At 43.6% G+C, this 25,712-nt stretch overlaps 1 protein-coding gene across 3 annotated transcripts in view; it reads left to right on the top strand.

Moving 5' to 3' along the window:
• HPCAL1 (hippocalcin like 1) overlaps nt 1-17,672 on the top strand; it is a 128,586-nt gene extending 110,914 nt beyond the window's left edge. For 2 of the 3 annotated variants that reach the window (XM_075923504.2, XM_075923503.2), the window contains 3 exons: nt 5,636-6,038; nt 7,946-8,051; nt 16,520-17,672. In XM_075923504.2, the coding sequence (XP_075779619.1) occupies nt 5,661-6,038; nt 7,946-8,051; nt 16,520-16,617 (582 nt within the window). In that variant the 5' untranslated portion in view covers nt 5,636-5,660 and the 3' untranslated portion in view covers nt 16,618-17,672. Of the gene's footprint in view, nt 1-5,635; nt 6,039-7,945; nt 8,052-14,322; nt 14,411-16,519 lie in introns of all 3 variants that reach the window. The other variant, XR_012902518.2, reaches the window with a different exon arrangement.
• The last annotated feature ends 8,040 nt before the right edge of the window (nt 17,673-25,712 follow it).

Raw genomic sequence — 25,712 nt, 5'->3', positions numbered from 1 at the left:
TTATAGGTTAACTTGAGTATAGAGCATTTGAAATTAATAGCAGTAAATCTCTCTTCTCTCATGATAAGGAAGTAATGAGTTCCATTTGTTGGTCTCTAACACACCGTTAATTGTAAATTTTGCATTTGTATTGCAGTAGCACCTAGATGCAACCACCAGATCAAGACCCCTTGCACTTGGCAACAAACAAAAATGTAATAAATTACAGTTCCTGCCCCCAAAGAGCTCTTAAATTAATTCCCCTACTAATTCAGGTAGTATGTTTGTGATCACCTTATGAGGATAACTATGGAGTGTCTAATTACCACAGACCAGAAGTGAATCTCTGGTTATTTGCATGCCTGAATGCTGATTCCACAGCTTCCCTTCCACGCTGCTCCATGGGGTATAAAGCCTGCATGAGTTATCTTGTTTGTGCCCACAGAAAAATGTGAGGAAATATTGTGTCCAAAGATCAGTTAATTTCAGGTGGATGAGTCTTCAGAGAATAATAGCTGATCCCAGTCAACTCTGCTAAAGTTAGCTCACATCCCTCTCCACACTGAACAGAATTCACCCCAGAAGGGTGAGAAACAGCCACCGTGTCCATGGTGGGAGAATGCTGCCAGTGCCCTTTCCTCTTCCTGTCAATACCGCTCTCCACAGATTTCTCACCATTTTGGTCCCTACCATGTTATCCAGTGGATGTCATGCTGTAGAGAGCCAAACTAATGAGGCGGCTGTCACTTAACTTTGCACACAGGCTTGTTGAAGCACAGGCTATCTGATGCTTGATAGCAGCATAAAGATGAAGAGTTGAGCTGCTGATGCCCCTTAGCAGCCAGAGTAAGCATGTGTTGTGTAAATTCTAACCATGGTGTATAGAGGGGTTGGTGTGGAGCAAGGATGGGAATGAGGGATAGAGAACAAAGAATCGACATATAGTGAGAGAAACATTTCGGAAGAGCCAAGCTCAGGCTGTGGCTTTCCACTCGTTCTTTAAGTTAACAATGAAAGAAACCCTGGGAAGAGAGTAAGATTGGACAGATGCCACCTTTTAACAGTTGCCAAGAAGTTGGGGGCGACTCTAGGGAAATGAAAGCTCCCATTGGCTGCTATGGCAAGGTTTGCCATCTGAGCTGCCGGACAACTCTCCTTTCTCTCCTTACCCCAACCCTTGTGGCCAGTATTCCATTCAGTAAGGACATATTTTCTCTAACCTCCCAGGCTATGAGATTTCCTTTTCTTCCCCTCCCCTCCTCTACCCATCCACCTGTCACTCTGAGGCCAGGTCTACACTAGACCTGGAGGGATTGCCTTAAGGTACACAACTCCACCTACGGGCTACGTCTAGACTGGCCCCTTCTTCAGAAGAGGCATGCAAAGCAGGCAAGTCAGAATAGGGAAATCCGCGGGGGATTTAAATATCCCCCGCGGGATTTAAATAAACATGGCCGCCGCTTTTTTTCCGGCTTGGGGAAAAGCCGGAAAAGAGCGTCTAGACTGGCGCAATCCTCTGGAATAAAGCCCTTTTCCGGAGGATCTCTTATTCCTACTTGCAATAAACAGCGGCGGCCATGTTTATTTAAATCCCGCGGGGGATATTTAAATCCCCCGTGGATTTCCCTATTCTGACTTGCCTGCTTTGCATGCCTCTTCCGGAGAAGGGGCCAGTCTAGACGTAGCCACGGAGAATACGTAGCTAGAGTCGACTTACCTTAAGCTGAGCTTGGCGCCATCTCCGCTGCGGGAGGGCGACAGGAGCAAATGCTCCCATCTGCTTCCCTTACTCCTCGCCACTGTGAGGAATACTGGTGCAAGCCAGAACAGCCCTCAATGTTCAATTTAGCTGTCTATAATAGATCCACTAAACTGAATGCCAGAATGTCGATCTCTGGCCCCGCAAGTGAAGACATGCCCCAAGTCTATGGGGATGCAACAGGAAGGGAGAAATGCTGAAGCCTGCCCTACCATCTCCTTGAGTAATCCATTTTTGGGGTGCAGAGTAAAGAAGTGGTGATAATGCTTGTTCCTCCTTATCTCCCCATGTATGTAGCTGAGGCTATTTCTGGTTGATGCCTGGTTTCTGCCTTTAAACAGCCTCTGCTGTTGTTGCTTTTGCTTTATGATTCGATCAAAAGCCCAGTGAACTCAGAAGCTCCCACAGACTTCAGTAGTTTTTGATCAGGAGATGGCAACCCTTGGCAGATGATGGGGCCTCTAGAAGAAAAACAGGCGAAGGGGAAGATTAATGTTGGGCCAGAAAGATGACATGAAAATAATTTGTTTCCTAAACTGTATGGTTTTGTTCATTACCTTTTCTGCAGAGGCCTCAGTGACCATTCCTTAAAATGCAGTAGAATAGAAAGTATGGAGGTGCTCCCTGCCCTGTGCATCAAGACTAATTTGAGTATGAATATGTGGACTTGTGTGGATTTGAAATACAGATGGTGAGGTAGATGCTGACCTGCATTTAGCTAGAGAGCGGCTCTTTGTTTTCTAAAAGGCTGCAGCCAGTTTTGGTTTAGCATTTTGAAAGCGAGCTAGTGATGTATCAAAGGCACAGAGCAAACGTTGTGACTGAGTGACTAGAAATTAAGCTAGTGGGCTGGAATGTTTGTGGTTTCCGACAAAACAGAAGCAGCTAATGATATCAGCAGAGTTTTCCGTTGAACCTGATGTGTTTTATTAATGAGCAGCTGGTTGGTTTTTGTCTGTAAGCATTAAGCCACAGAGCAGGATGTGTATTTTGTATTGCTGAGTCTCTGTTAAAAGAAAATGGACTACAAATAAAACGCAGTTGAATGCAGTTATTGATAATCCTCGAGTATTAGTTATTTTTGTTGACCCTTCTTTTTTGTAGGTTTCGGGGATGAAGTGAGCTTTTGCTGCCTGCAAAGTGCTTACTCGTTATCATGTCTTATCTCGTTGCGTGTGTCCTGTCACATTTTTGGTGTTCTGCTTTCCCTGTTTCTCGGTGTAGGTAGGGCAGAGCAGTGCACATACACAACCCATTACTTGGTCTGCTTATCATTACTACATGCACGTTGCACTCATTTGGTGGAATAATACAAAGCAAGATAGAATTAGGTGGCTAATTTAGGTCATTAGTAAATTCATTCAGGAGTGTACAAACCTTTTTAATACAGCTGTATAAGAGATTCTTGTAGGGTTTTGCATGTTAATGCACGTTCTTGAACTCTTACTATTGTCTATACAAATAAGATTAACATTGCACTGAATTTCAGTCTGTAAAAGCTGATATTGTTACCAAAGAAGGCCCTCCTTTGTCATAGTAAAGAACTGGCAGTATTAGGGTTTATCTACACTGCACATTATGTCGGTATAATTTACGTTGCTCAGGAATATGTATATGCCACACCACTAAGCAGCATTTGTTACGCCGACTTAGGCACTAGTGTGGACAATGGTAGGTCAGCAAGAGAGCTTCTCCTGCCGACAGAGCTATCAACTCTCGCAGTAGAAACCATTGGCGTAGTGTCTTCACCAGATGCCCTACAATGGCATCGCAGTAGCACTTCAAGCGTACGCTAGCCCTTAATATGCCAACAGGTTCTGTCGTATGTAGCTAATGTGTTTGCTAATCTCGAGCACCTCTGTCTTCTTAGTTATTGGTTGAAATGGCTGGGTAACTGAGAGCCTGAGGATGGTAAAAGGGGAGAACATGCATGCATGGCTTTATATTAAGAGTATATTGAGCAACTTTCACTTTGTCACGGGCTCTTGTCTGCTATGAGTGAACATCTTCAGCTTGCTCCAGATGTCTACAAACCCCTGACATAAACAAGTGACCAAGCCCATCATAGCACTTAAGACTCCTGTGGAAGAAAACATTGTCCTCACTCTGCGTTTGTAAGCAACAAGTAGCCAGAGGCAGTTTTATTACGAGCTGCAGCAAGGGAAAAACTGGTTCGGGCAGGGGGGGAGCCCCCCCCCCCTCACCGAGGCAGATCTTCGAATACAAGCAATTATGAAGCAGTTTATATACTGTCTATTAGATATAATAACAATAACAATTAGTCTCCTTCCCATTACAAACACCAATGGCTAACAGTTATTTAGTTCCACCCAGATGCTCCTTATCTCAAGGTCCCTTCCAGAGTCAGCATTCTATCCTTATCTCCGTATGGAGGCGAGAGGCAAAGGCAGCGTCTAATTACAGATCTCGCGTTGTCAGGCCACAGACTTAGCCTGACTCTTGCTCTCTTGTTAACAAGACCAAGATGGCTGCACACAAATTCCCTTATTCCCTTTTCCTGCCTCCACACTCCCTCTTGCCTAATGGGCTGAGGATGTCTGGTACACTCAGACTCTTTTTAAACACCTGACAAACAAACCCATGAGATTCTTGAGATGCCTTTTTGCCCAAGGTGGGAATATTACATTCTGAAGTACTGTCTCCTGTCTTTGAGTAAACTTGCATAATCGCCGCAACGTGATTGGCTCAACAAGGAGCCGGGCCCTTGTTATTCTCCCAACAAATGCATATGTCTGGCCTATGCAGTTGCTTGAACCAGTATTTCATTTTAGAAAATCTCTGTATACATCCCTAGGAACATTCTGAATTCAAATGTGTTGAAAAGAGCTGCATCACATAGGCCTTTTCTTAACCTTAGGTGGCCCAGCTGCTTGTGCTGCTGCCACTCTGTTGGGAAGAGGGAGGAAAAGGTCTTCTAGGTTATTCTATTAAATGTGGGGGCTGCTTTCTGCCCAGACCTCTCTGCAGCACTTCTGTCCTCTCCCACCTCCCTTTCTTACTCAGTCCTGCTTGTGCTATTTGAAGACTGGGCTCAAGCAATGCAAAGCATTCCAAAGGGCCTTCCTGCAGTTCCAGTGCTGCTACAGTCCAGGGCTGGAGCCTTTGATCCTGATTGATGGTAACAGTAAAGGAGGAAAGTTCTGCTCTAGGAGGGGGGTTTCAAAGGCACTTGGAGGAGACAAGCACTCAGCTCCTCTTGACTTCCAGGGAGTGGTAAGTGCCTAACTGCCCTCTGTGCCTTCAAAAATCTCCCCTGTGGAAATCAGTCTTTAAGTATGGACACTTTTAAAGCATTTTCTCTCCGTTGCTTCCCATGCTGGACCCTGGCCCAACCCACTAATAGCAGCATGTCAGCCTGTGCGGGGCCATGCAGCCATAAGCTGGAAAAACATTGCAAGCTGGGCTCAAGCTCCCATGTTGTGTTTCAGGGTAAGCTGGGGTAGAACTGAGGGTAAAGAACATGTCTGAGCAAGGGAGTAGTACGCACAGGGTCACCCAAACCCACACTTTTCTCCTCTTCTCCATCCCTGCCCCCAACCCCACAAGGGCAGCATCAGTAACTGGGAGAGCTTGGAAACGGGAAGCGAGAGTGAAATGAGATCTGTCTTTGACCGAGAAGGTTAATGAAATAGATAAGCATGTTCTTGTTTAAAGCTGTACGCAGATACTTGTATTTAACAGCCCCATGGTCTCTGTAGCGGAGCAGTGCTCTCTGCGGGGTGGCTTCATCAGTTGATATGTTTGTACTTCTTGGATGTCTGCTTATTGATACTCCTCTTTCCACTGAATGACCTGCCTACAGTCCATGAGAGACGCAGGTCGCTTGGAGTTCACTTGTGGCACTGAAGGTGACGCCCTTGCTCTTTTGTTTTACAGCTGTTAGAGCCTAACCAAGCACAGAATGGGGAAGCAGAACAGTAAGCTGCGGCCTGAGGTACTCCAAGATCTCCGAGAGAATACCGAATTCACAGACCACGAGCTTCAAGAGTGGTACAAAGGCTTCTTAAAAGATTGCCCCACGGGCCACTTGACTGTTGAGGAATTCAAAAAGATATATGCAAATTTTTTCCCCTATGGTGATGCATCGAAGTTTGCAGAGCACGTGTTCCGCACTTTTGATACCAACGGCGATGGGACGATTGACTTTAGGGAATTTATCATTGCGCTGAGTGTCACGTCTCGGGGGAAACTCGAACAGAAGCTGAAATGGGCCTTTAGCATGTATGATCTTGATGGCAATGGATACATCAGTCGTGGTGAAATGCTTGAAATCGTGCAGGTGAGGAATGGTCTTGTTCTTTTATCAAACTTACCTTTTGAAAAAAGTACCCTTGTGCATTAATATTGCTGTAACCACTGGCCCACTGAGCTAGAGACTTCTAACCCTAGCAGCCATTCTACTAGCTGCTGTACATCACAGGACTTGCAGCCCATGCATGCATGGTTCCTGGACCATGTTCCTGATGCCCTTCTTCACATTGTCATACCAAATGGCAGAGCAGAAAATAATTCTGCCCATAAACTACCAACGTGTGGGCTCTGAGGAGAAGTGGACATGAACCAAAGCCCCAAGCACCTTGTCCCCCTTCTGTTCCTCCCTCTCCCCCCAAAAAAGACCCATTTGTGGTGTTCAAAATTGGTATCAGATTTGGATCCAAATTTTGGAAACAGTCCCAGCAATTATAATGGACTGAACCCTAATTTCAGATATGAAAGCCATGTAGGCTGACGTTTGAGTCCTCTGCTTTTAAAGTGAAGGGCCTTAAACCCTTTTCACCACAGGGGAAAGTGCTGCACAGCTTCTTGCTCACAAACACGCCTCCCCTCCCCCTCTCTCACTCCTCTGCTGCTTTACATCTTGGAAAATCTGCAGGTGTTTTAGGCACAAGTTAGAAATTCCTTTAGCCTGGTTCAGTATTTTCCCCCAGTTTAGTCTTTGCTTCAGAGGTGTTCCCAGGACAGGGTAGTTTTACTAACTCTGCTTGCATACCTAGAATGTGAATAGTGTGCACCAGCCGAACCATGGTAGCACTTACATTGAATGCAGAGGGAGCGCACAGTTCTCACAGTCAATGTTGTATGCAATCAGCACACATCTTTCTTCACGTACCCTTGCTTTCCGTGTGTCCTTTGAGTAATACCAGTAGGAGAACACTACATGGATGGAAACCAGCAGAATCCGTCAGCCTTGCACATGAGTAATAGTAAACAAGATGTCTAGTGGGCCACCCATAGAACCCCAGTTGGCCGCAGGTTGCCCACCATTGTTGTAGAGTCATAGCACCACCATTCACAGGTTGTTTGGCACATTCACAGGAAGGCTTCCCAAGTAGGAGATAAGCTTATACAAGATGCCCACCAGACAAAATGCTTTCAGTCTAGGAAAAACAATAGGCCCTTCTCCAACCACTATCTGGACTGAAAGCCTCTTATCCAGTGGGTGTCCCCCAGATGTAACTACATTTAAAATACAGATACATAGTATTCATAACTTCATATGCAAAAATGATTCATGGATTCCAATAGGCTAATCATATTCAGCAATCCAAAACCTTTCCAATGATACCTTTTATGATTTATCAAGCATAAAATACATCATAATCAAGCATAAAAGTTATCACTATGAAGAATATGGGGTGCAGAGTTATATCCCCATCAAGGTTAATCTCTGAGTGCTTCAGCGAGGGTTGCTAGGAGCAGAATTTAGCTGGAGAGTGAAAATCTTTTACCTCCCCGCAACAACAGTTGCTCTAGGAAAGGCTGGGGAGAAATTAAATTGGCAGGGGAGTTTTTATTGCGCATACTGTATCTCATGATAAACCTAAAAAACAACAAATAGTCTGGTAGCACTTTAAAGACTAACAAAACATGTAGATGAGCTTTCATGGGCACAGCCCAATTCTTCAAATGACCAATGTTGGATGTCCAGAACTAAAAGAAATAGGGAGTGGGGGAGAAGGGAAAAAATGGGAGGGGGGGGGGTAAACAAGAAGAGGCAGTGGTTTTCTAAATTTAGAAATGAATGCTGGAAAAAGCAGATCTAGTTCATAATTTCTTTTGTTTGGGGGTTTTCTATTTATAGGTGTTTTCAGCTGTCTGCCTAGGTTGCCTTCCTTTGTTTATTGCTGAAAGCTTAAGTTCCTTTCCTTGGTCCTGATGTTTATAACTTTTTTTTTTTTTATTTAGGCAATCTACAAAATGGTGTCATCCGTAATGAAAATGCCAGAAGACGAGTCCACTCCGGAGAAACGAACAGACAAAATCTTCAGACAGATGGACACAAACAATGATGGTATGATTTCCACCAGAAGCCCTTAAATAGGTCTTAGGAATAAGCAAGCATTGTCTGATGCCTTATTTCTAGTTTTGCATTACTGATAATGCTCAACTTTTATTTAGAAGAAAAAATGCTCTTAGGGAGGCTTCAGTTCTATCTGCCATCTCACCGTGGAGTCGGTCTCAGTAACATCTGAGTGTCTGTTTGCTGTAATCAAAATAAAGGCAAATAAGCTGTGTTTGTAGAAACCAATGAGGTCCCTATTTTTCAGACTAGTACTGGTATTTTTGTACTGGTATTTTTTTGCACAAAGGTGTTTGTTCCTCTTTTCAGTAACTCTTGCCCCTTCACACACTCTGTCTGCTGACCAACTAAGCTAGGGTATGTCTAGACTTCAGGCATTTGTCGGCAGAGGCTTTGTTGACAGATACTGTTGACAAAGCTTTTGTCAACAAAAAGCGTCTAGACTACATCCAGTTCTGTTGACAAAGCAAGCCACTTTGTCGACATGAGAGTGTAGACGCAAAGGACAGTGTAGATGCAATAACGCCTTCTGTCGACAGAACTCTGTCAACAAAAGGCGTTATTCCTCGTAGAATGAGGTTTACCGCCGTCGACAAAACTGCCGAGTTCTGTCGACGTTATGTCAACAGAACTCGGCGATAGTGTAGACACAGGTATACTTTTGTCGACAAAAGTCCACTTTTGTCGACAAAACCCTGTAGTCTAGACACACCCCTAGTGAAGTTGGCAGCAACCTAAGTGTGTGTGCATCTGAAGTAGGGATCTTAAAAATCGTGTAATAGGGTAACCATGTAATCACTGAAAATCTCAGCAGTTACATGGTTACCTGTGCTGTGGGCACTACAGTGTAAAGAGTAAGGAATGACAGGGGACCAGAATTGCTTCACTTTATACTGCAGAACCCACAGCGAAACCTCCCCGGGAGCAGGGCTGCTAGCCCCTGCCCCTGCTTTACTGTGGCAGTGAAGCCTCTTCCCTGGGAGCAGAGCTGGCAGCCCTGGCCTGCCTAGCTCTTGGGAAGGAGGATTCACTGCTGTGCCACAGCAAAGCCACCTCCCCAGGAGGTTGAGTGTAACAGACAGCATTAATCAATTAAGCATCAGCTTATTGGTTGAACGGTCAGCCATTTACATTCTTGCATCTCTAATAAAAAATAAGTCCCATCGCCAGATTTGGTTTGCTGCATGTTGCTGCACTGACATGCCCTCTGGTCTCTTCCTCCACAGAGGGTTTGAGAAAATATGTCACGTGTGTATCTCCCCTCCATCTGTGAAATCAGGCACTGTGTCAGACTCCTGGCAGCTCAGCTGCACGGCCATGTCTATAGAACAGGACTGGCCTGCTCTGTGAGGGCAGCCATGCTTCTTCATGTTGTGACTCCCCAATGGTGCAAAGACAAAGTGTGGTACGGCCCAGGAGAGGCAGACTGTGATGGGGCAGAGGAATGGCAAAATAGATATAGGTGAAGAGGGGAGCTAGGTTGCAAAAAGTGAGCAAAGGCAAAAATGAGCAGAGGAAAATAGAACAAAGAATAGAAATGGGAGGAGTATGAAGTCAGAGAGAAAGAACACAAATACAGGATGACAAATACAGTACCTGAGGTAGGGCCTGGCAGTGAAGAGTAAAGTGTTTTCACTCCAGTTTTTATTGTTATATTCTAGCTTGTATTCTCCAAGAGGAGAGGATGTCAGGGAGTGTAGAGAGGAGAAGGGAGTTCTTCCCTGGGAAAAAGGGGAAAAAAGATTGAGGTCCCTCTTCTACCTTGCTGTGTTTCCAAATGTGGCCTGCTCACCTCACCTACACCCATCCAGTGTGTTCCATAACAGGATCATCCTTCTTTTCCCTTTGCAAAAAACACTCTGCTCCCATTAGGGTCTGTGCCACATCAATCTCATGTACTGTTTGACAGGCAAGTACATGATTGCCTCTGCAAACATCAAGTTGCATAGAGCAATCATATTCCTCCATCTAAGTAGCCCTTGCTAGTAGAACAAAGTCAGCGCTATGCTTAAAATTGTATTCAGTGTGACCCAGCCATCTTGGACTATGGCCTACTGTAATTGTTGACTATGGCCTACTGTAATTGTTGGCAGACTGAACGGATGCATCTGTCTATTCAGATGGGAAGCAAAGATGCTAGTCACTTTACTGTCTCTCTTCCCCCACACCCTCTTTTTTTTTTCTTGTTACTATTTGGTTTCATGTGCTGCTGCGGCTACTGTTTCGGGCAGTCTGTTCCATCTCATTGTCATTTCTGTGTGTGAAAAGGCTTCTCTGAAACGTCCACGTGCCTTCAACTTGTACTCTCTGGGAAGGTATGAACTAGGGCAGTGGTGTCCAACCCGCTAGCCACATGAGGCTGCTTGGCTGGTTGAGTGCGGCTAGTACACTATAGCAGTAGCCACTATAGTGGCTGCTGCTTCAGAACTGGTGGGCACTACGGCTCGAGGATCAAGGTCCAGCTCTTCTTAATTTCCCTCATATGAGGCTAATTGTATGCATGAGAAGAGCGGGATTTGGCCTTGAATTTTGTACCTCTATTCATCTCTCAGCCCTTCTTCAATTTTACATTTCTGTTTTATGCATCTTTAGGTTTTCTGATTCCATACAGCTGCATCAATGATCATTTAGGGACAGATTTTTTTTGAAAGGCACAGTTTTCCCTTAAACAGGGGCTTGACCTTGCAAAATTGAAAATCTGAAAATTTGGCCCAGAATTGCACTTTCTAATGATCCATTATCTAAAGGCAGCACTTAAATCCATAGTTTGCTTAGAAAAGTTTTGCTGACCAAGAATAGAACAGTGAGCAGAGAGGAGGGGTCTATGGGAAGTGCTGATAGGAAGATGTGTTTAAGGCAGAGTTCTCAAACTTGCAACTTTGCCTCTGTGGTCCTGACATGTTGTTGATTCTCCCTTCCCCTCCACAAAACTGCGTCAGGCTGCAGGTTTGCGTTCACATTGGAATATACACCACATTTGGAGGCACGTTTATGTAACCACATGATCAATTAATGTACCGGACAGTGTTAGCCACCACTCTACCCACTAACTCATCTCCCCAGACTACAACTGGTGAGAGGACTCAGTTGTTTTTCCCTCATCACCCTGCCAAAGAAATGTTTCCACCTTATCCCATCAGCTGTAAAATGTTCCCAGTAAACTACCTTGGTCAGAGTCCCAAGATGGGCAGCCTTCAGTCTTGGGTCTGTGACCACTTTTCGGCTGTGTGCAGAGCAAAGGTAGTGCACAGGCAGAAAATACAGCACCGTGCTTGCTTCGGTGCAAGCTGGCGAGCAAAATACGTATGGGGTCTGTTCCAGGCTTTTGCTCCGCTGGCTGAAGCCCACACTTCACTGTCTTCATTGTTCTTCAAAAGCGGCGAGGAGTTCTGTGGCACCTTATAGACTAACTGAAGTGTAGGAGCATAAGCTTTCGTGGGCAAAGACCCACTTCGTCGGATGCATGTAGTGGAAATTTCCAGAGGCAGGTATAAATATGCAGGCCAGAATCAGGCTGGAGATGACAAGGTGGATCCAATCAGGGAGGATGAGGCCCACTTCTAGTAGCTGATCTGGAGGTGTGAATTCCAAGAGAGCAGAAGCTGCTTTTGTAGTTAGCAAGCCATTCACAGTCTTTGTTTAATCCAGAGCTGATTGTGTCAAACTTGAAGATGAACTGTAGCTCAGCAGTTTCTCTTTGAAGTCTGGTCCTGAAGTTTTTTTTGCTGCAGAATGGCTACCTTTAGATCTGCAATTGTGTAGCCAGGAAGATTGAAGTGTTCTCCTACAGGTTTTTGTACGTTGTTAATCCATTCATTGTTCTTGTTACTCGTGCTCATTGTACTCAAGCAAGGCTACCGGAGCTAGCTGACTTGCAGGCTTTTGCCATGCAAACATGCCCTTCAAGAATTTCAAATCTGATATTTCAGGGTGCAATGGGTGAAAAAGGAGCATTTGCTTATTAGAAAAGGAGAGGTGTTCCATTTCCAAGTGGGATCCAGCAGTTTTGCTTCCAGCCCTGAAAAGGCCAGTGATTTCTGACTTCTAAGGTTATGATCCTTAGGCATAGAAAAGCTGTTCTGTCTTAGAGACTTTTATGGCGCTCTCTGGGTACGTCTAGACTACAGGCTTCTGTCGACAAAGTGCGTCCAGACTACATTGAGTTCTGTCGACAAAGCAAGCTGCTTTTGTTGACGTGGTAGTCTGGACGCAAAGGACAGTTTCCATTCAATAACACCTTCTGTCGACAGAAACTCTGTCGACAGAAGGTGTTATTCCTCGTAAAATGAGGTTTACATACGTCGACAAAACTGCTGAGTTCTGTCGACGTTATGTCGACAGAACTCAGCGGTAGTGTGGACGCAGGTATAGTTTTGTCGACAAAAGTCCACTTTTGTCGACAAAACTCTGTAGTCTAGACACACCCTCTGAGTCCTGTTCTGTTGGACTGACAGTAGCTAGAGCCCTGGGGTAACATCTGGCTTTGCTGAGTTCCATGAGAGTTTTCTCATTGACTTCAATGGGGCTAGGATTTCACTCTTTGGCTCTACATGTGGAGGCATACAAAACTAAAGCATGTAAAGTCATCCTTCTGTGACCCCTGTGGCATGCAGAGATGTGTGATGGGACAGTGTGGCAAAGCTTCTATGATGAGGTAACTGGCTTTGTGGATATGGGAAAGTCGGTGGATGTGATATACCTTGACTTTAGCAAAGCTTTTGATATGGTCTCCCATGATATTCTAGCCAGCAAGTTAAGGAGGTATGGATTGGATAAATGGACTGTAAAATGGATAGAAAGCTAGTTAAACTGTTGGGCCTAGCGGGTAGTGATCAGTGGCTCAATGTCAGGTTGGCAGTTGGTTTCTAGAGCTGGTTTTGTTCAACATCTTTATTAATGACCTGGATAAGGGGATGGATTGCACCCTCAGCAAGTTTGCAGATGACACTAAGCTAAGGGGAGAGGTAGATACATTGGAGTGCAGGGATAGGGTCCGTAGTGACCTAGTCAGATTAGAGGATTGGGCCAAAAGAAATCTGAAGGTTCAACAAGGACAAGTGTAGAGTCCTGCCCTTGGGACACAAGAATCCCAAGCATTGTTACAGGCTGCGGACCAACTGGCTAGGTAGCACTTCATCAGAATAGGACCTGGGGATTACAGTGGACAAGAAGTTGGATATGAGTCAACAGTGTGCCCTTGTAGCCAAGAAGGTGAAAGGCATATTAGGCTGCATTAGGAGGAGCATTGCCAGAAGATCTAGAGAAGTGATTATTCCCCTTTATTCGGCTCTGGTGAGGCCACATCTGGAGTATTGCATCCTGTCCTGGGTCCCCCACTATAGAAAGGATGTGGATGCATTGGAGAGGGTCCAGCAGAGGGTGACCAAAATGATTAGGAGGCTGGAGCACATAACCTAAGAGGAGAGGCTGTGGAATTTGGGCTTACTTAGTCTGCAGAAGAGAAGAGTGAGGGGGGATTTGATAGCAGCCTTCAACTTCCTGAAGGGAGGATCCAAAGAGGATGGAGAGAGGCTGTTCACAGTAGTGACGGATAGCAGAACAAGGAGTAATGGTCTCAAGTTGCAGTGGGGGAATTCTAGGTTGGATATTAGGAAAAACTATTTCACTAGGAGGGTGGTGAAGTACTAGAATGGGTTACCTAGGGAGATGGTGGAATCTCCATCCCTAGAGGTTTTTAAGTCTCGACTTGACAAAGGCCTGACTGGGTTGACTTAGTTGGAATTGGTCCTGCTTTGGGCGGGGGCTGGGCTTGATAACCTTCTGGGGTCTCTTCCAGCCCTATGATTCTATGAAAACCTGGAATATGCAGATAGCTTCATTAAAGCAATTTCAGAACTAGCAAAACGTCACTCCGGTAAGTAATGTATTGCTAAGTAATAGAGTGTACATCCTGAACGTGTAATGGAGCAGTGCTTATGTTTCAAAAGAATCCCATTAGCTGTCCCTCCTGCCATCTCCAAACAAGAGAGGAGAATAGCACCTTGTCTGTATGCTTCATTTCATTGTATGGCTTTTCATTGTCAGCTGTGCAGTGGGGCAAGGCTGCCAGGTTTTGCTTCGTGTTTTGCCCTGGAGTGTCTCACAAAAACAAACACGATCAACATGTGCAAAGTTTTGTGGAAACCTTTGGCAAACAAAAATTCTTCTAAAAAATGCTGGTGATTTATCAAAAACCAGCTTGTTCAGACCGTCAGGGCTTTGTCTTGCTTTGGGCCCTTACATATCTCTGCTCTCCTGGCAGGTGCCAAACCTTGGCCAGGTAAGGTGTAGTACTGTCGCTTGACCACGGAATCCAGTCCTTGTTCCCACAGTAAGCTGAGACCATCTTGGTGTGTAGTTTCTCTAATATTTTTAATAAAAACAAATGTTACACATCTGTCTTTAAACTTATAGCCCAAAGGGACAACAAACAAAAGTGGAACGCAAAATCTGAATCTGGGATCGGAAGCTTCCATTTGGAACAAATAAATGTATGTTAGTCTAAAAAACATACCACAGTAAAAATAGAGTGCAAGAACAGATGCATTTGTAATGCATTGGGATGCTCTGATATGCTGGGAATGAGTGTTGTAGGAAGAAAAAGTGTAATTTAATATCCTGCTCTGGGGTATGTAACTAAACACATATGCAGAGAGCAATTAAAACCAAAAAAAAGCCACATGACCCAGAAGCAAAGAGTATAACCTAGGGGGTGGAACTCAAAAATTATAAGACAGTTCTCACAGGGGAATGTTTTTGTTAGTGTGTTCGTTTTCCATGGGTTTAAAATCCCAAGTGAGGATTCAAGCTAAAATTCTACTTTGATTGGGGCTGTGGTAAGTGATCACACAAAATTATACAAAATGTGTTGCAGTGTTTTACAAAGTTAATTTTCTCTTGACAAAAATATGCGGTGGTTATTTCTACAATGGAGGCAATTTAAATTGGGTAAGAATTGCCTTTGAATGTTGTAAATAATTGTATGAAATACTGCATTTCACACAGATGTAATGTAAACGGATGTGACTGCCAGAATATTTTATGTAAAAGATAATCCCAGTAGCAAATATTTCAATTAACAATACGAAAATTTGCTGATTAAACACAATACACATATTAAAAACTTTTTGCAGTAGCGATAGTGAATAGAGTATTTTGGTTTTTAGCATCTACTAATTATCACTCCAGACCTGCAAGCACTTGCAGATATCTTTAGACAGGTAAGTAGGTTCATTGGCTATTCTAAACTTTGCCAACTTGTAATAAACTTTGAGATAGAAGGCATTTCAGGAATGCAGCACACTTCAGTCACCCTGTATCATGGCCCTTCTGCTGGATAGGTTACATTGGCTCCAGGGAGAATTGTCGAGGCCAGTGAAATCATCCTAGAAGGAGCCATTTCATTTATTATAAATGCTGTTTTATGGTTTATTTCCGTACAGCTGTGGATGTGTCATATCCTGTACAAGAGAATACCATTGCAAGTGCATTACATGCCAAATATTGATCAAAAATATAATTATATTTCAATACTGTTGTTCAAATCACAGCTAATGAAGAAGTCCTGAAAACCTCTGTAAGCAGCACTTGCACTGAGTTCAGTGGAAATTCCACCAGCCCAGGGCTTATAGGTGTGGTCCCAGAGTGGAACTGTTATAAAAGAACAGTCCTACACTTGCCAGCAGTGGCAGATGACCAAAGTTTGCAATTTGTAATTATTTGTTATTTTGATTAATAGGCACTTACACTTCGGTTGGTTTTAAAGGCCACTCCTAGTCAGATTTTTTCCATGGTTTTCAAACCTAACTCCATAAATCAGCTCAAATTGGTGAAGTTGGCCCAAGTTTCAGGTTTGTAACAAAGTCTGGAAAAACCCATCTGTAAGGGTCTGATTGCAAAGGATTTGCACAGCTCAATAAGCAAGGCATCACCTACAGGCCTTCAGTGAGGCTGTTCTTGTGCCACAGTGCAACTGACCATAGTAGTAATTGTAAATGTGGGATAAACTACATCGTGTTGCCGAGTGTTAGGTACACTGTTATATGATCACCTATCAGTGAATTTAGTGCAAATACTCTGGGGTTTGAGGGTTTAAAATCTCACCCTTGATTCAAGACCATTTCTAGACTAGTTTGTATACATCTTTTATGAGTATATGTTCTCCAGTTTTGTACAAGTCAGTTCTCTGCTTAAATTGTTGATCTAAATGCAATTATTTTAACTCGAGAATGTCCATGTTTAATGCCAAATGAGAAAGTAAAATATTATATTTGTTTACTTGAAAAAAATACTGCATCCAGATCTGAGGAAGAAGAGAGTGCCTGGTTCCTCTGCACTGCAACCTTAAACCCATTTGTAGTAGGATATGTGTATTTTTAAGCATTTGGTGAAGGTTTTATTTTTAAGCTTTGTTTGATCTTGCAATGCAAGTGATTTGTTTTTTGTTTTCTCCCTTGAAGGTAAACTGTCCCTCGAAGAGTTTATTAAAGGTGCCAAGAGTGATCCCTCTATCGTGCGATTGTTACAATGTGATCCAAGCAGTGCAAGTCAGTTCTAATTAAACTCTGGACAGTTTGCAGAGAAACTGCTGGCTTGTCGTTCAAGCTTTGCTTGCAAATGGATGCCTTCTCAATCATTCCTCAACTTGCTAGTGGATAAGATTCCATTGCCTGATTGTGTGTGTGTGTGTGTGTGTGTGTGTGTCTGTGTGTGTGTGTCTGTGTGCGCGTGTATCAGAGTGAAGACTGCCTCACTCTTCTCACTAACACGAGTGTAACATTCCTTTTGCTGTTTTTGTTTCCCCTTTCCTCTTGGTTAATGTAATTGAAAGGTATGTTTACATGCAGATACAATGAGTTCAGATTTCTAGTGAAATATCACATCATTTAGTCAGTAAGAATGATGACATTCTAGTAGCACCAAGAAGATACTAGATAGAATTTTTATCCAACATAGCAGATGGTAGGTCATCATTTTTTAAGCAAAATGTGAACTTATTGGAGTAGAAAGAAGAAGAGAAAAGCTTTTCTGGGCATGGTTCCAAATTATTTTTGCTTTTGAGGAAAATTGCTTGCACTTATCTAATGGTCTACTTTCTTTTAATATATATATATAAATTATATATATATAGTGAAGTAAAATTTTATTACGTAGGTCATGTATTTATGCATAAAGTAGAATTAAAGCTTAATTTCTTGTCTGTGATTTATTCAAATCTTGAAGATTGTTTTTGAGATATTTATGCATTAGCAAATTGCTGTTAAAGAAAATGCATGCCTAGCAATTTGTGGCTATTTCACTCTGTTTAATTACTGAATGCAAATATTTGTTTTTACTGTTGATCGTTCCAGCGTTTACTGTATTAACAAAGGAATAAAAGGAATAATCCTCATTTTATATTTCTCAGTCGAGTCCCACTTGATGGTGGTTGCAGCATTAACTGGCTTTTGAGTGGCATGAGGTGATGTGACTCACGCTGCTGTTCTAAACTTTGCTATGCTCTCCTACCTTTTGCTGTCAATATGTTAATAGTCTTGTGCAATACAGTGTTATTTAATATCTGCCTAATGCCAAGAAATATTCATTGAAATAAAAGACTACTTTTCTTGTCAATGCTTGTCTTATTTTAACCAGTGGTACAAGTTTGTTCCATATTTGTGCATGCAATGAATATAATCCAGACAAGAATGCTGAAAGCTTTCCTGCCCTGCCCTCCCTTACATCTCCTGATCTAGAGGAGGCAACCTATTCCCTACTGTCCTTCCATCCTTGGTGTCTCTGCTGAGATTAGCTAGCAAGCAAGAGTATTCTAGTGCTCACTGTGTTGATCTTCCTTGGAAACCCGTTCTCAAAGAAAACTTGGCTGAGACTATGAAATGGTGATTTCACACAGTCATTGAAGAGCTCATAGCTCCACGTCACCACTGCCCTAGGCTGTATTTAGGCCCTTTGGCTGGTAGATAACGCACCAGCTACTGGAAGTCAGAAAACTTGAATTCTATTCCTGGCTTCTGCCATTGACTCAGTGTGTGAGTTCCTGCTTCTCTCTGTACCTAAGCACAGTAGCACTTAGCATTGCTTATCGGCATAAAAGTGTGGGACTCTATATCCTATTATCAGCACGCTGTGCAATCCTATACCCCAACAAATTGCAGCTAACTAATGCAGTCTTTGTCACTGAAAATAAAAATGGACTAAAAATACTTCCTTTCCAGTATAAAGAGGTTTTGAACAGCCAAAAGCAAGTTTCAGCAAGTAATGTGCCACTGAAACAATGTCTGACATCATTGACATACTATGCAAAGCTTTCTGATGTTCATACAGCACATGCTGAAATACAGCAAAGTGCCTAAGCACCTGTTTAAGTTCCATTAAAGTCAATGGGACTTCAGTGTGTACCTAAAGTTAAACGTGCGTCAGTGTTTGTTTAACTAGACAAAGTTTGCGGAATCCGGGTCCAGGATAGCAGCAATTAGGTATTATGCACCGTCACTGTATAAATAATTTGGGAAAGATGGCAGTTTACAATACCTAGTCAAAGATATTGCTGCATGAGATTTGGTGTAACATGATCTCTTACCAAACCAGAGATTGAGAAATGTTTCCATGATTTTATTTTTAAAAAGAACTTAAATTTGAACCTCTTATTAAAAACCAACATTCCCTTCAAACATCACCCTCAAAGGAAAACTAAAACTGATATGTCTGCTTTTCCTTCTTCATGCTGGAAGAAATGCTAAGAGTAAACCTCATGAACAGTAAGAGGTAAACAAAATGTTTGCAATTCTTCCAGTTTTAATAAGTGAAGATTGCAAGAAGCAGAAAGAACTTGGGTATTTTAATTAACATTTTTTCTTTTTAACATCTTTTAACAAACCAAATCCCCCCTGATGTTGCACATCATAGTTTGTAATCAGTGCAATAAATGTTCAAGGTAAATGAAAAAACAAATAACTAAACAATTCCACATTTTTTTTATAGTCTGTTTCATGGTCAGGTTCTCATGTGCTAGGCTGCCGCAGAATTTGAATTACAAAACACTGTTGCATTAATGACATTTTTGCATGTAATTATAACTGAACATAATTGAGAGGTACCAAGTTAGAGTTCTCAGAGCAGCCATAGCTCAGCCAAATTGCACACATTAAAAAAATTATACGGCTATAGCTAAGCAGAATTATGTGTTGACTGGAAAAACTTAAAACAACAAATAGTCTAGCAGCATCTTAAAGACTAACAAAACATGTAGATTGTATCATGAGCTTTCATGGGTACAACCCACTTCTTCAGATGAATGGAGTATTACAAATCCAGTTAAAATAAATAGGGAATGGGGGGAAGGAAGGGAAAAAAGTGAAGTAGAGCAGTGGTCTCCAACCTTTTTACACACAAGATCACTTTTTTAATTTAAGCGCAATCCAAGATCTACCTTAAATTCAAATATCTTTACCTTGCCTCCTTTGTGTTCCTTGCCCTGCCTCTCTCTGAGGCCCCGCCCCTGCTCACTCCATCCTCCTTCCTCCCAACACTCACTTTCACCATGCGTGAAAGTGGCAGGTGCAGCGGTTTGGGCTTTCAGGCTCTGGTCTTGGATTAAGAGATTTGGAGTGTGAGAGGGGCTCTGAGGTGAGCGTGGGGCAGGCAGTTGGGATGCCAGAGGGGGGTTCTAGGTGCAGACTCTGGGAGGGTGTTTGGATGCAGGGTGAGGGCAGGGGCTTGGGGTGCAGAAGGGGGGTTCATGACTTGGGAAGGGGTTCAGGATGTGGACTCCAGCTGGGCACTGCTTAGCTCAGGTGGCTTGTGGGCGGTGTTGCAGTGGGGCTAAGGCCGGCTCACCTCTGCCCTGGCCCTGCACCACTCCCAAAAGCCGCCAGCAAACTTGCTATATCCCTAGTCCTGTTGTGCTCCCCTCTCTGCTCTGTGGAGATACGATACAGGGTGGGAGAAGGGGGAACCTTGACGTCAACACCCATCCTCTCCCTGCCCTGCCCTGCACAGCAAACAGGAGGATCCTAAGGGGACAGCTCCACGGCAAAGGGCCAGAGATGTGCAGCAGTGGGAGGAGGAGCAGCTGAAGTGCTGGCACTTGATAGCCATGTGGCCAAACCAGTCAGGATCACCTGTCAGAGGCTCCAAGATCTACGAGTAGATCCCAATCTACTGGTTGGTGACCACTGAAGTAGTGTGTTCATGTTACAAGAAGCTAATAGAGAAGGTGCAAATTGTTCTTAAGTACCCATTGTTTGGTTGGTTAAGTAATTAGGATGTGGAAGATAGTGTGCGAGCCAGGTAAAGTCTTCATTCATACCTTTGTGATGGCTCCCAAACTTGTAAAAGAAGTTAAGTTCCAATGCTTCCTATGTTTTTGGCTTGTTTCAGGACAATTCCACAACACGTGACTTTGAGATCCATTAGTGAGTGCCCAAGCAGGTTAAAAAGTTTTCCAACAGGTTTCTGTGTTTCCTTTCTGTATGTTGATTTGTGTCCATTAATTCTTTCCTGTAGAGACTGTCCAGTTTGGCCGATACATCGCAGAGGGGTATTGCTGGCATTTGATTGCATAGATCACATTAGTGGCTGTGCAGTTAAATGAGTCCCTGTGGCTTGAGATCATCTGGGATTTCCAAGTTCGTGTATCTTGGGTAGCAGATAGAAAACTCCTGGCTGGGGATTAAGGGGGGGGGGGGGGGTTTGTTTAAATTTGGTCCTGAGTAGAATCAGGGAGCCTGTGAGCAGTTGTTTTAGGGATTTTTTTGGTATTCTTTAGAGGAATCACAGGAGAGGAGTTTGTAGAATCTGGTGTTGGTGAATTGTCTAGTCGCCTCCTGTTCATAATCTGTTCTGTTCATGACAACTACAGTGCCCCCTTTGTCAGTTTGTTTGATTATGAAGCTAGAATTGTTTTTGAGGCTGTGTATAGCATTGCATTCTGCATGACTGAGGTTATATGATGATGATTTGCTGACAATGTCAGCCCCATGCCTGTTTGTAGAAGCAATCGATGTAAAAGTCAAGACTCTGATTACGACTGTTAGTAGGGGTCCACATAGAAGCCTTCCTCTTGTGGGATTGGCAGGGGAGAGCTGCAAGGTCAGTGTGTTGTACTTTGGTGTGTTGGAAGTATTCCTTTAAGCCAGGGGTGGCCAACCAGCAGCTTGCGAGCCACCTGTGGCTCTTTCATTACAAAAATGTGTCCACCACTATTTTGGCTCTTCGTCTCTAAGGGGTTGGCCACCCCTGCTTTAGGTGGAGGTGGGAAAAATAGGCCTCCGGATCTCCACAGAACTGAATCCTATTTGTGTGGTTGGGGAGATGGCACAACCCACAAAAGCTCATGATACCATCTACATTTTTTTGTTACTCTGCGGTGCTACAGGACTATTCGATATTTTTTTTAAAGACTTAAGAGTACTAGTATTGTAAAGGAAAATGAAGGGAGAGAGTTTGAGGAAGGAATTGCACTGCACACTCAAACATAGGGTGTTAAAGGCCTTTTTGCATCACATAGTCAAACCCATCAAAGTCAAAAACAGATTTCCACACCCTAAGAATTTGAGGATGAACACATTTGATTGGAGAATTAAACTAGAACATCCTTTTGAATATGCATGAAATATTACTCTGTGCCCTCGTGGACAAACTCCTAAAATGGGAAAAATGGGAACTTGTGCCTAAATTACCAAGAAATATCACAAGTCACCTACCATGGCTGCTTTCTTGTTAAAGCAGGATGTTCAGCCTGGCACATCATTGTATTTTGGAACTTTTAGATATCACAGGAGATGATGACTCATTCTGTGTCAACACACTGGCCTGTTGTGGTTTGACTTCTGACCTAACTGGAAATGTCCACATACCATAAAATCTCGAGTATAATGCGCACCAATGTATAATGCACATCTGCTTTTTAAAGGTCAAAATGCCTGAATAAACTACACTCTTCTCTAAAATGCGCATCCCCATTATACTCAAGATTTTAAGGTATGCATAGGAAGGAAGGGGCTCATGCCTGCCGCCGGGTCCCCTGCCCAGCTGAGCTCACGCCTGCTGTGGGGACCCCAAGTTCAGCACCAATAAGTTGGCCAGTGGTCACTTTTTGAAAATCTTGGCCCTGGTGTCTAAGGAGGTTTTGAAAGTGCTGAGATGCTTTGCTGATGCACACTGGGGAATGAGGGAAACCACAAAAATGTGCTTCATTGGCACTGTTCTGGGTGACATTCTAAACCAAGGGGGAAATCTTGGCCCTACTGAGGTTGATGGAAAGCTGTCATTGGAGCCAGGAATTCACCCCAGGTGCCTTTCAGTTCAGGATAATATTTCCTAAAGCACCTGAGACCTATTGAAAACAAGTGGGACTTAGGCTCCTAAATCACTTAAGTTCAGATCCTCAAAGCTAGATTTTTAAAGGGATTTAGATGTTGCTGCTCCCAACATTACAATGCCTGATTCATTTTCAAAAGGAATTTAGGCATTTAAATTCCATCACAGTGAGTGGAATTCAGACTAAATGCCTCTTATTAAATGAGATTTAGGCTTTAATAGCAGCAACAAAATACTTTTAAAAATCTGGATCCTAAATACTTGGGAGGATCTGAGGGTTAAGTGCTTTAGGAATTTTATCCTTTAGCGATATTATTTTTGGCTCTTTAGGCTGGCATTTTAGTGAAAAGGTTGACAGGTCCAGTCTCACCTAACCTTAACAGATTAATTGTTCTCTTGACAGTTGATATGAAGTCCCACCACCAGGGTATGAGTACAACTCTGAAAGCTGTGGCTAATTAGTACAGGCGATCAGACTTTTTTCCCCTGTGCATTGCAATGTGAAGTTTACAGATATAAAGTTAAGCCTTTAAATATCAAATTGCTAGTTTCTCTGTGGTTCAGCCTGTAAGCAGCCTACTCAAGACTCTAGTTCAGTGGTTCTCAAAGTGTAGTCTGTGCACCACTATTGGTCTGCGACAATTTGCAGGTGGGTCGTGGGCACAACTCCCCACCACTACAGCAGGGAGCCTGTGCTGATGCTCCATCCCCGCAGTGCCCCTTCCTGTGAGGTTGAAGTGCCAGCGCCAGCTTCCCACTGCAGAAGAGAGGGGAGCGGTCTGGATCTGGCTTGCAGGGGAAGGAAGTGGCTCTGCACTCCCATGTGCCCACTCCCTCCCCCTGGCTGGGGGAACGGCAATGCAGGAAACTGCTCCCCTGGAGGTTTTCCCTATTGCTCCCATTGTCTGGAAGCATGTCCAATGGGAGCAATGTGGGGCTAGAGGGGCACTGCCTAGAAGCAGTGGGAGGCCCAGAAACTGTTAAATGCCCTCCAACCTCCTCATTCCCAGACTCTCCACCCCATACCGCTCTTGCACCCTGCTTCCCTCCCACACCCTACACCCTCCTTCCTTCCAAGACCCCCCCACTCGCAGTCGCAGCCCACTCCTACAGCCCACCTCCTGGCTAGACCCCCACAGCCTCTCCCCTTCCTGCATCCATTTTTGTCATCATGGGTGGTTGGCTGGTGGTCTGTGTTCAGTGGAGTGGGCCATGGGTTAAAAGTTGAAGAACCACTGCTTTAGTTGAAGTCAGAATGATAGAGAGTCTTTGAAACAATCCATTTTTCTCTCTTGTTGATTATGCCTGAGAAAAGTTTGTTTAATGCCTCTAGAACAATAGGCATGGAATTAGCCTCTGAGGGAGGGCAACTTATAAATCTGAAGAGGAAAAAATGCTGTATGTATTACAGCTTGTCGCTGAGAGAGCAAAGATCTGTTAGCCTCATTCCATCATGCAAGGTGCCCTTTCTTCATATCTAAAAGGTTAAGAATAGCTAGTTGAATGATCTCCTGGGCAGAATAAACTCCATCTAGGGTTTGTAGCGACTTTCCACTGCAAAACTGATATTTTGAGGACTACAAGCCTTGGTGAAGTCTAAGATTACCAATCACTGTGTCATTGTCTCCTCGGGGGGGGGGGGGGGAGGAGACATTTAATTGGAAAAAGGGCTGCAAGGTGTATTCTGTGGATTTCCTTGAATATGGAAATGTGTTATATCAAAATGCCTCAAGTTGTTCACCGAGGGGGAAGGCTCCCTTAGGCTTGGCTTTGTTTTGCTTTTTTTGGCATGATATAAAATCATTTCCCAGAAAGTGTAGAACTGGGAAAGAGCAGAGATTGGAACTGGACAGACTCAGTGCTGGCAACTTGCTGCCAAGAATTCTCGGTATAGCCCTTACCAGAACTGCCCAGAATGAAACTGAATGTGTGTTCTGAAATCCCATTAGAGTAAATGGAGCATTGATGGATGACAGTAGCAGAAAGTCTGATGGAGATTCTGCAGTAAAAGAGAGAAATTAACTCCACTGTCATTTCTTTGTCTGATGAATAAAATGGGAATGAGGTGGGACTATCAGCCTTATGTCATTTTGCTGATTTTTTTATTCTGTAAAGCCACTGTGGAAGACTATAAGATCAGATTATCACCACACCTGCCCATGCATCACGTACATTACATTGTGTAGTGATACCAGAAGATCTATATCCCCTGAAGCTTTCCCACACTTTCATTCTTTAGAAGGATATATTTTTAACACTGTGGTGGTTTGGTATATGAATTTGGTGGGGCTACTGAGGAGCAGGTAGGGCAGCTGAGTGGGTTTTGCCTTCCATTCAGAAGGTGCTAAGATTTATGTTTTATCTGATTTCTTCCAGAGAACATTTCACCATTATGGGACAGTTTTTAGCAGGCTTTTTTCCTACACACACACTTTTCACTCAAGTTATTAGCTTATTGCTCCACTAAAACAGACCAGTTATGGGAAGTCATGGTCACTCAGCGAGAGTAATTTGGGCCAGCATCATGGTCCATTTGAGAGATGAGATCCAAAACTTTGACTCTGATATAGTATTCAGCACTCAGAAGCCCATGCAGTGTGCCCAGAACCAATGTGAGATGTTCTTGGTGTTTTGTGCCTCCTGTAACCTCACCGGCAGGACACTCATGTAGGTCACCATGGCCAAGTTAGAATTCAACAGCCTAAGGGAAAAGGGCATTTGTTGCAATGGTGGCTGTTTGGACATCCCAAAGCAGTGGGAGGCAAATGAATACCAATGACCAGGTTGTTTTGAAAACCAGAGCAGACACTCTACCTACAGGGTGTTGAAACAAGCGCCGTGAGTTCTTCAAAATGTTTCTCTGTCCCCAGCAAAATCCTTCAGTGTTCTGAGATTCAGTTTCAGCTAGTCACTCTTCATCCATGAGTTGTTCCTTACCTACATCATAAAACACTAGAACTGGAAGGGACTTCGAGAGGGCAGGGGATTGGACTCTATGACCTTGCAGCAGCACCCAGTACTATCTAACCTGCTCTTAAATATGTCCTGATATTTCTCCCAGTCAACTTACTCCAGTGTTTAACCACCTTGACAAGCAAGAAGTTTTTCCTTATGTTCAGCCTAAACCTCCCTTGCTGCAGTTTAAGCCCATTGCTTCTTGTCCTATCTTCAGGAGGCCAAGGAGAATTATTATTCTCCCTCTTCCTTGTGACACCTTTTTAGATACCTGAAAACTGCTATCATGTCCCCTCTCAGTCTTCTCCTTTCCAAACTAAGCAAGCCCAGTTCTTTCAGTTTTCCTTCATAGGTCATGTTTCTTAGACTTTTAATCAT

Source organism: Pelodiscus sinensis, chromosome 3 (genome assembly GCF_052426305.1).
Source record: "Pelodiscus sinensis isolate ZL-2025 chromosome 3, ASM5242630v1, whole genome shotgun sequence".
NCBI classification, from domain to species: Eukaryota; Metazoa; Chordata; order Testudines; family Trionychidae; genus Pelodiscus; species Pelodiscus sinensis.
The sequence above is the reverse complement of the archived record's forward strand: the minus strand, read 5'-3'. Positions and strand labels throughout refer to the sequence as shown.